The 14,133-nt window shown below is 39.3% G+C and overlaps 3 protein-coding genes across 3 annotated transcripts; 1 reads left to right on the top strand and 2 right to left on the bottom strand.

The window, feature by feature from the left end:
* LOC109355624 (pentatricopeptide repeat-containing protein At3g09040, mitochondrial) lies at positions 108 to 3,117 on the bottom strand. Its single transcript, XM_019598867.1, has 2 exons — positions 2,867 to 3,117; positions 108 to 2,767 (listed from the first exon to the last, which is right to left on the bottom strand). The coding sequence occupies exons 1-2, from the start codon at positions 3,072 to 3,074 to the stop codon at positions 264 to 266; spliced, it is 2,712 nt and encodes a 903-aa protein (XP_019454412.1). The 5' UTR covers positions 3,075 to 3,117; the 3' UTR covers positions 108 to 263.
* LOC109355622 (threonylcarbamoyladenosine tRNA methylthiotransferase) lies at positions 3,660 to 8,424 on the top strand. Its single transcript, XM_019598865.1, has 9 exons — positions 3,660 to 3,906; positions 4,025 to 4,063; positions 4,170 to 4,631; positions 4,732 to 4,807; positions 4,983 to 5,191; positions 5,276 to 5,384; positions 5,748 to 5,840; positions 6,937 to 7,097; positions 7,734 to 8,424. Exons 1-9 carry the CDS (start codon positions 3,742 to 3,744, stop codon positions 8,292 to 8,294), a joined length of 1,875 nt encoding a protein of 624 aa, XP_019454410.1. The 5' UTR covers positions 3,660 to 3,741; the 3' UTR covers positions 8,295 to 8,424.
* On the bottom strand, positions 8,443 to 14,018 carry LOC109355623. Its single transcript, XM_019598866.1, has one exon. The coding sequence runs from the start codon at positions 13,835 to 13,837 to the stop codon at positions 8,717 to 8,719; it is 5,121 nt and encodes a 1,706-aa protein (XP_019454411.1). The 5' UTR covers positions 13,838 to 14,018; the 3' UTR covers positions 8,443 to 8,716.

Below are 14,133 nucleotides of genomic sequence, written 5' to 3'. Positions count from 1 at the left end.
TCAAAAAACTTACTCTTGGAGTAACTCTTATTAATTTTTTTATAAAATAAACTTAGAGTATAAATGTCTATGTAATTAGCGATGATATAATTTTAATATCAGTGTGCACTGCTAAGACGTTCTCCATCTGTAAAAGAAAGAAGAAAGATTCATCAGCATATCTCCCCTCTCGGTTAAGCCATATATGCAAGGTTATTTGCTGTGAGGAAGCAAATCTAAATTGATATTGCTTTACTTCCCATTATTACTTTGAACAAGAACAACTAAATTTGACCAACATCTTCCTGGAATCTATTGTCTCTCATTAGTGCTGTGAGATGCTTCAAAGCTTGTGAAATTTCATCAGAACTAGGATGTGATATATCATAACCTGCAACAAACGAGGTTGTGTTTTGCCCCACTACAACCCAGCTACGTCCAGGCATCTTTTGGATTTCTTTTTCCATCATTGCTCTCCTCAAAGATTTAGCTTCATCCCAATGTCCTGATGAAGCATACATATTAGAAAGCAGAACATATGGAGAAGAATTCTTGGGTTCTAACTCAAAAAGTTTCTTAGCTGCGCGTTTCCCTCTTGTGTCGTCTCCATGTAATCTGCAAGCTCCCAATAAATTAGCCCAAACCATAGCATTGGGTTCAATATCTAGTTTGTCAATGAACTCCTCAGCTTCTTTGAGAAAACCCCACCGACCCAGAAGATCAACCATGCAGGCATAGTGATCCACTCTGGGCTCAATGCCATAAAAGTTAACCATGGCATCGAAAATTTGTCTACCCTCAAAAACCCACCCTGCATGGCTACAGGCAGTAAGCACTCCAAGGAAGGTGACATCATCTGGTGTAACATATGATTGAGTCATCTCATCAAAGACCTTTAGGGCACTTTCTGCATAACCATTTTTAGCAAATCCAACTATCATTGAGTTCCAGGAAATTACATTCTTTTTAATACTCAATTCTTCAAAAACTTGCACAGCACTTTTGATATCGCCACATTTAGCATACATGTCTACAAGGGCACTGCTGGTTAACTCATCTAAGTCAAAACTAGTATGGAAAATTAAAGAATGTATTGCTGCTCCATCTTGCAATGAGGATAAGAGAGCACAAACTCGAAGAACGGTGACAAATGTTGCTTGGTCAGGTAAGATATTATTGTCACGCATTCTTCTATACAAGTTTAAGGCCTCATCACTGCAATCATTTTGAGTAAGTCCAGATATTAAAGCAGTCCACAGTACAGTGCTTTTAAGGTTAGAAAACTCAGAGAAAAGAATGCTTGCATCTGCAATCCTTTCTGAGTCCATATACATTACCAACAAAGAGGTACCTAAGAATTCACTTCCACATAAAAGACCCCTCTTCAGTACAGCACTATGGATCTGCATGCCTAAGATTACCTTAGGAGACCCCTTACAAGCATCTATGAGGCTTGCAAATGTAATTTCAGATGGCTTCAATCCCAGTATCTGCATCTCATGAAGAAGGTTAATAGCTTCTCTAGTGTCGTTTAGAGCATATCCTGCGATCAGAGCATTCATGGAGACCACACTCCACTCAGGCATGGTAGAATAGATTTTCCGTGCATCTTCAATGGCCCCACACTTAGAATACATGTCTATAAGAGAACTTCCAGCAAAAAGGTTTGTTTCTAAACCCAACTTAACCGACAGACAATGGAACTGCAGTCCTGTTTGTAGGACCTTAACATTCCCACAAGCACTAAGTATACTAGCCAACGATACCTCGTCAGGTACTGTGCCATGCAAAGTCATTCTCTGAAACATGTTGAAAGCATCCATCTCCTCTTCTTCTTTCACATATCCAACAATAATGGCATTCCAGGAAACATTATCTCGGGCTTTCATGTGCTCAAACAGTCTCCTAGCTTCGTTCAGGGCCCCAGCCTTCGCATACATATCTATCAATGCATTGTTAACAAATAAATTGGTTGCAAATCTAGTCTTGATAATAGTGGAATGCATCTGGTGACCAATTTCAATGTACTGAAAGCAAGCACATGAACTCAAAATGCTAGTGTATGCAAATTCATCCAGGTCAATGCCACATCTCGTCATATTGAAGAACAAGTCCATGACATTACTTAAATAACCACGGTGTGCATAAACTCCCAGCATAGCATTCCACACAACTCCATTCTTGTCAGATATAGCATCAAATACTCGCTTTGCAGCATCTACCATTTCACATTTCCCATACATATTGATCAAAGAACTCCCAACATAAACATTGCAATCCAAACCTTGCTTGATAGCCTCGGCATGAACTAAGAGGCCATCATGTAAAGCAGCCAAGGTGGCAATCACACTTAAAACACTTCCGAGGGTGGACCTTGAGGATTTGACGTCATCCTTCCTCATTTGACGAAAGAAGGCAAGAGCGTCGTTGTAATGGCCTGTTTTAGCATGAGCAGAAATCATGACATTCCATGCGACAACATTGGGAGAGGGAATCTGTTGAAACAAACGGAAGGCATCATGGAGGTTTCCTAAATTGATATAGGCATTGATGAGAGTGACTAAAAGCACTTGGTCTGGGTAACAACCAGAGTTGTGCATTTTGTCAAATAGTTGGAGGGCGAGGTGAGGAAAACCACATCGAACATAAGCAGAGATGAGAGCAGTGCAGGAAACAGTGTCCAAATGAGGTGAAGTGTCAAAAATGGCGCGAGCATGAGTGAGGCAGTTACATTTAGCATACATATGAATAAGAGAAGAGTGAGAGAAAGGGGTGAAGTGATGATAGCCTGTGTTAATTAATAATGAGAAAAGAGAATAAGTAAGTGTATGTGATGGAAAGATGAAAGATGAAAGATGAAAGATGAAAGATAAAGCAATATTATTACCTTGTTTGATAGAGTGAGAGTGAATGAGTTTGACTGCATGAGGATGAGGATCATTCCTTTGTCGTAACCACAAGCAATAACGAATGAGATCTTGTTCTTTTTCTTCTTGTGACTTGTGAAATTCAATAATACTTGTTGAATAATAACAATTCACTCTCCCTCTCAACAAACATTTATTTACATGAGCTATACCTGTCCTCAATCTCATCAAGATATGTGAATGAGCTATATCTATGAATGTATCCTTATTATATTATAAGATATAAGACTATGCTATGTGAGTTTATGATAGAACACAAGGCAAGCCAATATATGTGTTTTGTCCACTTGGTTAACATATTAATTAAGTCTTTTCTTTTCTCATCTCTCTCCCGCTCTTATATCACTTCATTTGAAATGGAAGCAGACATTTAACTTTTACCCAACTACATGCCTTCAATGTTAATTCACACATTATTATAGGCCTCAACGTCACCCTATGGAACACAAGTAGACCATGAGATAGTTGAACCTCTTCTTTGTTAGTTTAAAACAATTCTCCTTAATATTTAATTCTTCAATTCTAAAACATTTCATTAGCTAATATATTATTCATTTTAATTATTATTGACTTTATAAAAAATACAAAAAAATAATAAGTGATACAATAATGTTGTAAAAATTTACAACCATGTCACTCTTTTTTTCCTCTCAATTTGCGTATGAAAAAAGAAAAAAAAAATTTGTGGAGGGGTAAATATACATGAGTGTTGGTGTGAGATGTAGGATTTATTTGTTGAATTGTAAAAAATGACAAGTTTTGTCAGTGGTCGAAAATAGCCTTTAATTGAAAGGTATATTATAAAAGGAGAAGAGGTGTTTTTAGGGTTGTGAGTATGAAGGAATCAATGGGAACGGAAATGTTGTTGGAGGACATTGAAGATTTGATGATTGGCGGCGCCACCGGTTTCCGCTTGCCAATTGCGTCTAACACTGTTGCCGTTGCTCCTTCAACTAAAAAGAGGATTCAACCACAACACTCTTCAATTCCTGGCACTCAGGTAATCTCTCTCTCTCTCTCTCTCTCTCTCTCTCTCTCTCTCTCTCTCTCTCCCTTTTCTTTCTTATTCTTGTTTTGTATCTGACTCTCTTTCTCTCTTTTCTAATTCAATCAATTAGACTATTTACATCAAGACCTTTGGATGCTCCCATAACCAGGCATGTCCTATTATTATTATTATTAATATTATATTCTCTTTATAATTCATGATTTATTAGTTAATTAGTTAGTGTTGTTGTTTTGATTGAACTGAACTCGTTTCAGAGTGATAGCGAATACATGGCTGGTCTCCTTTCAGCCTTTGGCTATTCATTATCTGATAATCCTGACCAATCAGATCTCTGGCTCGTCAACACTTGCACTGTCAAATCCCCTAGTCAGTCTGCAATGGATACCATCATCTCCAGAGCCAAATCTTCTAATAAACCACTCGTTGTTGCCGGCTGTGTCCCTCAAGGAAGTCGTAACATCAAAGAGCTTCAAGGTATCAGCATTGTTGGCGTTCAGCAAATTGACCGCGTTGTTGAAGTCGTTGAGGAGACTTTAAAAGGGCACGAGGTTCGTCTCTTGACTCGTACCACCCTCCCAGCACTTGACCTTCCTAAGGTCAGGAAGAACACGTTTGTTGAGATTCTTCCTATTAATGTTGGTTGTTTAGGTGCTTGCACTTATTGCAAGACTAAGCATGCTCGTGGTCACTTAGGCAGTTACACTGTACAAAGCCTTGTAAGTACTACTCCAATACAATGTACTATCTATTACACTCACCACTACATTATAATTAACTCCCTTTGCTCAAATATTAATTCTTACTTCACAAATGCAGGTAGGGCGTGTAAAATCTGTCATATCTGATGGCGTTAAAGAGATATGGCTCAGCAGTGAAGACACTGGAGCATATGGTAATTTCTAACATTCCTCCAAGTCCTTCAATTGATTTTTTCTATTACAAGATATTTGCATATATCTTAAGAAATTCCCCTGTTAATTAATACATACATAATTACATATCAGAGCAAATAGGTTATCTAGAATGTTATAAAACTGGTATCGGGTTTTATGTCAATGGGATTGCAGGTCGTGACCTTGGTGTCAATCTTCCAACTTTATTGAATGCTTTAGTAGCTGAACTACCAGCTGATGCTAGCACAATGCTCCGTATTGGAATGACCAATCCACCCTTCATCCTTGAGCACCTGAAAGAAATAGCACAAATTTTGCGGCATCCATGTGTGTACTCATTTTTGCATGTACCGGTTCAGTCTGGGAGTGATACTATTTTGAGTGTAAGTCATAAAGATTATTGATAAGATTGTTTACATGGTACAATGATATGCTAAATATCATGTTGACTACTCGGAATGTCTCAGGCTATGAATCGAGAATATACTGTGAGTGAGTTCAAGACTGTTGTAGATACCTTAACTGAACTTGTGCCAGGGATGCAGATTGCCACTGACATAATATGTGGATTTCCTGGTTAGTGGGTGGTCTCTGTTACATGTTTGTTATATAGTTTTTTTTACCTGCATACTATTACTTCCAATAATGTTTTGTCAATTATCATGATTTATGATAGAGTATTATGACATCATTCGCATTCGATCCATGTACCTAAACCATACAATGAGATTAAAGCTTGGTTGTTGTTATATATTGGTATTTTCAATAAGCTTCTAGAATAAAATAACTCTTGATGTTGTGAATCATAAATCATTTTATTTGAAAAATCCCAGATGGTGGTTCTAATCTAGAGGAATTTATATATATAATCTGGAAAGTTAGAAGAAAATTAAGTACATGGATTTCGTAAAGTAACATTTATGCTTGGACTGTTTTAAGGTGAAACGGATGAAGATTTTGAACAAACTGTCAACCTTGTTAATGAGTACCAGTTCCCACAAGTTCACATTTCACAATTTTATCCACGACCAGGTATGTCAGCTGAATACCTGTATGCCACTTCATGATTTATTACTATGCTTGTTTGTGACAAATAGCATCATAATTTGAGAAAGCATTTCCCACCTCCCATGGATAGAATTGTTATACAGAATTTTAGATACATGTTCAATTTATTAATGCAACATCATAACCTCATTTTGAAATTAAAGTAGACACTTAGTCGCTAGGATGCTTTAGAAGCAGGATTGTGATTTTTTAGGTGCTATTTGCATCATTTGCTTTCTTTAAGCAAATTTATTAATTTGCCGTGGTTTGGGGGGTTTGCCTTATGAATTGTGACTTGTTTACATGTCTGTTCACTTAAACTGCCTCGTTTCTAATCCACCAATTCTTGAAGGCTTATGCACTGAACTTCCCTCTATTGTTTCTTTCACTTATCCCAAAACTAATGCAAAAAAAAAGTGTGATGTTTTTTACAGTCTAAAAGTGCTCCTAATTTTAGTGCAAGGCTACTTCTGATAGTCATAACAGATGCATTAAAGCAGTGAGGAGAAGGTCTTTAATTTTTAATTTTTTTCCTCTTTTCTGGGTGCTATTGTAGGCTTTCTACTCCTTATAAAGGACCACACAATGTCCCCAACCTTTTGAAAGATGACTAAAGGAAGTGTTTCTATAAACTATTATTATTTTCTTGGTGAAGAATACTGTGAGGTTTATAAACAATTTTTCTTTTGGTGAATTTTTATGAGCAAACAAAGGAAACGTAGAGATTCCTGTTTATTAAATGATACGTTTTTCTCCCTCAGTTCCTCTCTCAGGTGGTTTTGGTTAATTGCTTTTTTTATAATCCTTTGAACTTAGCGGTGAACATCTGAGTTATTAAAATGCATGTTTTGTTTAATTGAGTCGAATATGATAATTTAATTGAGTCAGGATGCTTTTCCTTTCCTTTCCTTTTATTTTTTATTGTCTTTTTGTTCCAAATCTATTACCATACCTGGAATGGGGTTAGGGCTGTTAGAAAATTTACATTCACCTGGTTCCAATTCTGGTGCCTATAAAATTTACATTCCTGTTTATTCTTGTTTTCCTTACCCCTGCTAATTATTATTAGTAAAATGAATAGGGACACCTGCTGCAAGGATGAAAAAGGTTCCAAGTAATGTGGTGAAGAGACGAAGCCGAGAATTGACAAATGTCTTTGAAGCCTTCACGCCATATAATGGGATGGAAGGCAGAGTGGAAAGAATTTGGATTACTGATATTGCATCTGATGGAGTTCATTTGGTAAGGTGGTTTAGTATATCTTGAATCATGATTCAAATTTTGCTGCTTATGCTTTATTCTGTTGGAGTGTGTAGCGGCTGCAACCAATTCATATGTGCAGCTATGTGCTGAAAACCTTTAGCTCTGGCATCCCAATACTTAATATTTTTATTGCCATGAACCTATCTAAGTGCCAAAAAAATCAGGGGAAAAGCAAGGGATGTGGCTCTTTTCTTTTTCTGTCTTTTTACTTTGTCTCCTTTACCAAGACTAAAATAATATTTAAATCCACAGTTTTTTATGTTTTCGAACTTTTACATTCTCGACAATCTTGCAGTATGTTTTGAAACATGGTATTTAAAATTTTGGTTGGTATAATTGCAAATGTACTGCTTTCAGAAGGACTTGGAATCTTTCTTTAGCATAACTGAGGTGTAGGAAGAGATCAAATCATATAGAATAGCTAGCAGTCCTCATGTAGATCATGAAAGGGAGTGGGGTAGGCGGAAGAAGTATCTGTTTTTCTTGCAATGATAAAATGTGAATTTTTTGAAGCTTTGATGCACTCCTTAGCCTGAACTCGTGATTTTCATATATTATATATATGTCTTCATTTTTTGGGATCCTACCATTTACTCTTTTTTTTCAATGGTCAAGGTTGGTCATACGAAGGGATATATACAAGTTCTTATAATTGCTTCAGACAATATGCTGGGAACGTCAGCTATGGTTAAGATAACATCTGTAGGAAGGTGGTCAGTTTTTGGAGAAGTGATTGAGATGGTCAGCTGTAGTGACCATAAAGTTTCATGCAAGCAGATTCCTAATCAGGATGTGCCTTCTCTCTGCTGTAATCCAGCCAAGAATGGTGGACTCTCAGAAAGTCCGGAATGTTGTGCTTGTGGAAATGACAGCTGCTGTGGTCAGAGTATGCTGGAGAAGAGTGGTGACTCAAGAAGCTCTGTTGTGCCGCAGAATCAAAACAATAGAAGCTTTGTTGGATGGATACTGAGGAAGCGGAAGCATCTGCTGCATAGAGGGACAGAGAATGACCTTGACTCAGCCTCAGGATCTGTTTTGAAGCACGAAGGGGGCCATGGGAGCATGACAAAGTGGGACTTTGTTGATAAAGCTCTTCTGGGTGGAATATCTATCAGCATCTTCACTATTATTGCTTTAATAGTAGCTCTGAAGTTTAGTGTTTTTTGGTCCAAGTAAAAGGATGTTAGTGTATAATTTTTGTCGAACCAAATTGTTATTCCATATTTTTGACTTGCAGGTTGGTGCACTTGTATTCTTCCACAACTTTCAGTAGTTGTATGATATGATGGCAAACATTTGACTGGCAGTTAGCAACAATAGGAAGTAAAACATTTCATAATACTTAAAATAATAAAGCTATTACAAGCATGAAGAACGTTTATTTTCATATCTGAAACAAAGACTTTCGATATAGGTACAACGAAAGTGTAATTTTCGCTAGAGATAATTGGAGGGAATACTATTCACATCTTTGCTGTTCCCTCTTTTATTTGGGTGTAACGGTGCACATCTGTTTATTCATACACACACTAATTAAAGAAACTTATACACAACAATTCAATAACAGGTGGGAAGGAAAAAATTAAAGAAACTTATCTTCACAGCAGCAAATCTGATTTAGAAGGCAACCTTTTGAAGAAATTGACTGGCACAGATGGCATCTTGCTCCTAAACCGAGGGTGACGCAGCATGTAGAGACCCACTAGAATTGCCACTACTTGGAATGGAGTAACATAAATGAAGATAGCCCAGAAAAGTGAGAAGATGATGAAGATAGCCCAGAAAAGTGAGAAGATGATGAAGATAGCTGTGGCCCTTGGGTCTCGCCAACTTAGTATCGCTTGAGCTCTTTCACCTTGAGTAGCCAAATCTCCAGCCACTGTCTGTATTCTACCTGCAACACTCCGCAATCTGTCATACCTCATCCTCACAATATCTGAAGGTTTTGTCGTTGGAAAAGTGTCAAATTCCTCCTCCAATTCATCAGGGTGAGCTGTTTCTGCTTGTGAAAGCCTAGCATCCATGTAGGGTGGATGCCTTGGCCTGAACCGGTAGTTCCAAATCCCAATTACAAACAGGTAAAGGAAAATGGTGGGCAAGATCAATTCTGGGTAGCAAACGAGTATCAAGAACAAGACATGAACAAGGCAAGTTGTTATGGGGTTTCTCCAAGTGGAAATGTCATTAAACCATTTACACACAGCAGTAACTCCAGAGAGGAGTGACATAATGCGTTGGAAATTGGCTTTGCTTCTCCTGAGACTCCACATATGGTAATCTACATCAAGCATGTACTCAACTGCTTCCCGCCTAAGTGGTGGCTCAGCCCTTGCTAGCCGTCCCGCCACAATCTGCATGGCCTGGTGGCGGAGCCAATCTATGTGCCTGACAGGAATAGGTTGGACATAGTGCATCTTAGGAAGCAAAGGCCTTCCATACTGAGCTACCATATTAACCCATGTTGTGCAAGTGAATCTCACTGCCAAGTGAAGCTCTCCATTCTTCTTCAACCCATTAGGTTGGAGAACCAAGAGAGGATAATAATGAGTATATACTCTATCAGTTTCTAGAGTTGATAACCGAATTCTTACCTTTCCAATCCTCTGATCTCTACTGTCACTACTCCCATTAACATGGCAATTGTCAAACACCCCAACTGTGATAACAGTGCATGGATCATGAACTTCCCAAGTATATTGCTCATTCCATCGAGGGGACAAGGTATCAAGCAGAGTTCTGGTTCGAATCCACTTGTTGCCATACTTGGCCACACAATATGCATCCGTACTTCTACCTTCTCTGGCCTTCATAGGTAGCAAAATGCGAGCACCCAGTATCCCAAGTTCGAGAATTCCAATGTTCTTCTTCCTTAAATGTTTGGATGATGGCTGAAGATCACTGCTAAAATGTGTGGATTCATCAAGCACATGATAGCCAGCCTCAAGAACAATTCGGAGGTGAATCTTGCTTGAGAATTTATCCTTCTTCTTCTCAGTTTCTTCTTCACCAACAGCAGAAGGCCTATGCAGATTGTACCAACGCGCATCAGGGAGCTTGCCAGTCTCGTGTTTGAGTGGAACATTTCTCACTGACAAAATCTCCCTTCCTAATATTTCTACATTGCTAGGACCTACTTTGTCTTCAACTGTCACAATTATGAAATCCTCAAATGGCTCAGCTGCCACAAACATAAGCTCATCATTCCAAATTGGGCTGGTAGTGCCTCTCATTGGAGAAGGCCCTGTGTATCTCATTTGATTCCCAAGTTGTACCCTCACTACTGCCTCTGGAGCTCTGCCTTTCTCAGAAGGGACAAGATCTTGAGCTTCAATTACTTGAACTCTAAGGTAGTAAAGCTTTGGTGTGAAATATACCTTGGATCGTGTATTTGCAAGGTTCGACTGACTGACATTATGAGCATCAGAATGCCAGGCTTCTGGAAAGGACTCATCAGCTTGTGTTCCCATCCAAACTGCAAGCATGATTTCTCCATTGTTAACTTTCTGCCCTTTCTTATTCTCCAACCTGTACCATTGCGGTGCCAATGGACTATCTGGGGGTACCCTAACAGGAACCTCGGTAAGATCAAACATAACTCTACCCACAAAATCATCTTTCCCTATATCCTTATCCTTCACAGTCACTCCGAGCAAATTCGATTGCAACCTCTCCTTGGAGAAGGCAAAAATCTGCTTCCAAACGGGGTGCTGATTCTTCTCCAAATGCTTTGTGACACCTCTGTAGTTACCAAGCTTGACTTCCACATAAGGGTCAAGGCTTCCAGAGATATCCATGACTGGAAGATCCTTTGCCTTGACCACATTGACATACAAGTAATGCATCTGTTCCACTAAATCATAGGTGGTTGATACCTTGTTCCATCCTCTATAGCGCAATCTAGCTGCGAGTGGTGGACTTGTCTCCACTAATGCATACTCAGGGTTTTGCTTCGGGATCTGCATTAACATTGCATTTGGTGGCCCCGCTTTTACAAAATCGGCTCTCATTTCAACTGAGGCTGCCTGAGAAAAAGGCCTAGCTGCTGCTGTAGGAAAAGGAGGCCTAGTAAAAGAAAAAGGGGGAGGAGGAGGAGAAGTGGTTTTCTCTGCTCCTATGGAATGAAAAGTTCTAACTTCCTTTTCTGTTTTCTTGCTCTTTTTCTTTTTCTCAAAATCACCAACCATGCTTTCTTGATCATCTAGCATGTTATTAGTTTTTCTTTCTTGCAAAGGAACCTCACCATCACATGGTCGTGGCTGTGGTTGTGGATGTAGTTTTGGAGGAGCAGAAGTATTAGTGTTAGTATTAGTGTTAGTATTAGTAGTAGAAGGATCATAAAAAGCATAGATTCTAAGATCAATCTCTCCTTTGGGATCTGAGAATAAAGCACGTTGCTCAAGAGGGTAGCGTCTGACAGCAGCCTCAGACTCAGAAAGAGGGACAACGTGACCTGAAATGATAACCCTTCCAAGGCACTTTTTGCGGTGACCAAGTTTTGTATCATTGTGAACAGCCACTTGAATAGTGTTGTGAGGAAGGTGTGTTGGGTTATTAATTTCTAGAGTTGATAACCGAATTCTTACCTTTCCAATCCTCTGATCTCTACTGTCACTACTCCCATTAACATGGCAATTGTCAAACACCCCAACTGTGATAACAGTGCATGGATCATGAACTTCCCAAGTATATTGCTCATTCCATCGAGGGGACAAGGTATCAAGCAGAGTTCTGGTTCGAATCCACTTGTTGCCATACTTGGCCACACAATATGCATCCGTACTTCTACCTTCTCTGGCCTTCATAGGTAGCAAAATGCGAGCACCCAGTATCCCAAGTTCGAGAATTCCAATGTTCTTCTTCCTTAAATGTTTGGATGATGGCTGAAGATCACTGCTAAAATGTGTGGATTCATCAAGCACATGATAGCCAGCCTCAAGAACAATTCGGAGGTGAATCTTGCTTGAGAATTTATCCTTCTTCTTCTCAGTTTCTTCTTCACCAACAGCAGAAGGCCTATGCAGATTGTACCAACGCGCATCAGGGAGCTTGCCAGTCTCGTGTTTGAGTGGAACATTTCTCACTGACAAAATCTCCCTTCCTAATATTTCTACATTGCTAGGACCTACTTTGTCTTCAACTGTCACAATTATGAAATCCTCAAATGGCTCAGCTGCCACAAACATAAGCTCATCATTCCAAATTGGGCTGGTAGTGCCTCTCATTGGAGAAGGCCCTGTGTATCTCATTTGATTCCCAAGTTGTACCCTCACTACTGCCTCTGGAGCTCTGCCTTTCTCAGAAGGGACAAGATCTTGAGCTTCAATTACTTGAACTCTAAGGTAGTAAAGCTTTGGTGTGAAATATACCTTGGATCGTGTATTTGCAAGGTTCGACTGACTGACATTATGAGCATCAGAATGCCAGGCTTCTGGAAAGGACTCATCAGCTTGTGTTCCCATCCAAACTGCAAGCATGATTTCTCCATTGTTAACTTTCTGCCCTTTCTTATTCTCCAACCTGTACCATTGCGGTGCCAATGGACTATCTGGGGGTACCCTAACAGGAACCTCGGTAAGATCAAACATAACTCTACCCACAAAATCATCTTTCCCTATATCCTTATCCTTCACAGTCACTCCGAGCAAATTCGATTGCAACCTCTCCTTGGAGAAGGCAAAAATCTGCTTCCAAACGGGGTGCTGATTCTTCTCCAAATGCTTTGTGACACCTCTGTAGTTACCAAGCTTGACTTCCACATAAGGGTCAAGGCTTCCAGAGATATCCATGACTGGAAGATCCTTTGCCTTGACCACATTGACATACAAGTAATGCATCTGTTCCACTAAATCATAGGTGGTTGATACCTTGTTCCATCCTCTATAGCGCAATCTAGCTGCGAGTGGTGGACTTGTCTCCACTAATGCATACTCAGGGTTTTGCTTCGGGATCTGCATTAACATTGCATTTGGTGGCCCCGCTTTTACAAAATCGGCTCTCATTTCAACTGAGGCTGCCTGAGAAAAAGGCCTAGCTGCTGCTGTAGGAAAAGGAGGCCTAGTAAAAGAAAAAGGGGGAGGAGGAGGAGAAGTGGTTTTCTCTGCTCCTATGGAATGAAAAGTTCTAACTTCCTTTTCTGTTTTCTTGCTCTTTTTCTTTTTCTCAAAATCACCAACCATGCTTTCTTGATCATCTAGCATGTTATTAGTTTTTCTTTCTTGCAAAGGAACCTCACCATCACATGGTCGTGGCTGTGGTTGTGGATGTAGTTTTGGAGGAGCAGAAGTATTAGTGTTAGTATTAGTGTTAGTATTAGTAGTAGAAGGATCATAAAAAGCATAGATTCTAAGATCAATCTCTCCTTTGGGATCTGAGAATAAAGCACGTTGCTCAAGAGGGTAGCGTCTGACAGCAGCCTCAGACTCAGAAAGAGGGACAACGTGACCTGAAATGATAACCCTTCCAAGGCACTTTTTGCGGTGACCAAGTTTTGTATCATTGTGAACAGCCACTTGAATAGTGTTGTGAGGAAGGTGTGTTGGGTTATTAATGTTGAACACTAACTTGTGATCCCAATAAGGATTAAGGTCTTTGTGTTTTGTTTCTGTCCTTTGTTGTTGGTCATCAAAAACAACCTCAACAAAAGGGTTGGCTGACCCTTCTCCATCTACTGGCTTGAGGTCAATAGCATCAACAACTTGCACCATCAGCTTGTTCATCATCTTCTTTATATTATGGAAAGGAGTGGAGAACTCTCAAACTCAATTATCTAAATACTCATTATGTGGAGTAGTATGAAGACAGAAACATATATATATATATGTTGTTGAAAAGAGAAAGAAGATACGTATTCATATTCCTATGTTTGGTGGCCCTGCTGCTCTTTATTCATTCTTTCTTCTCTCTAACTTTCCCTTTGCTTAGGTCCTATTATTATTACATTCATTTTTACTTACAAACAAAGAGTCATTTGCGGCCCTTGAATCTAACTAAACTTCAAAGTGGGAGTTGGGACCAT

The sequence above is a fragment of the Lupinus angustifolius genome, chromosome LG08 (assembly GCF_001865875.1).
Source record: "Lupinus angustifolius cultivar Tanjil chromosome LG08, LupAngTanjil_v1.0, whole genome shotgun sequence".
In the NCBI taxonomy this organism is placed as follows: Eukaryota; Viridiplantae; Streptophyta; class Magnoliopsida; order Fabales; family Fabaceae; genus Lupinus; species Lupinus angustifolius.
Note: the sequence above shows the minus strand (reverse complement) of the source record. Positions and strands in the feature narration are given on the sequence as shown.

Bases quoted from the DNA above. Each gene is read 5' to 3' on its own strand.
- LOC109355623 (XM_019598866.1), bottom strand. From the start codon at position 13,837: ATGATGAACAAGCTGATGGTGCAAGTTGTTGATGCTATTGACCTCAAG.
- LOC109355622 (XM_019598865.1), top strand. From the start codon at position 3,742: ATGAAGGAATCAATGGGAACGGAAATGTTGTTGGAGGACATTGAAGAT. The intron at 5,192-5,275 runs GTAAGTCATAAA...GGAATGTCTCAG, and splicing joins GGAGTGATACTATTTTGAGT to GCTATGAATCGAGAATATAC. The intron at 5,841-6,936 runs GTATGTCAGCTG...TAAAATGAATAG, and splicing joins ACAATTTTATCCACGACCAG to GGACACCTGCTGCAAGGATG.
- LOC109355624 (XM_019598867.1), bottom strand. From the start codon at position 3,074: ATGAGATTGAGGACAGGTATAGCTCATGTAAATAAATGTTTGTTGAGA. The intron at 2,768-2,866 runs GTAATAATATTG...TAATTAACACAG, and splicing joins CTCTCACTCTATCAAACAAG to GCTATCATCACTTCACCCCT.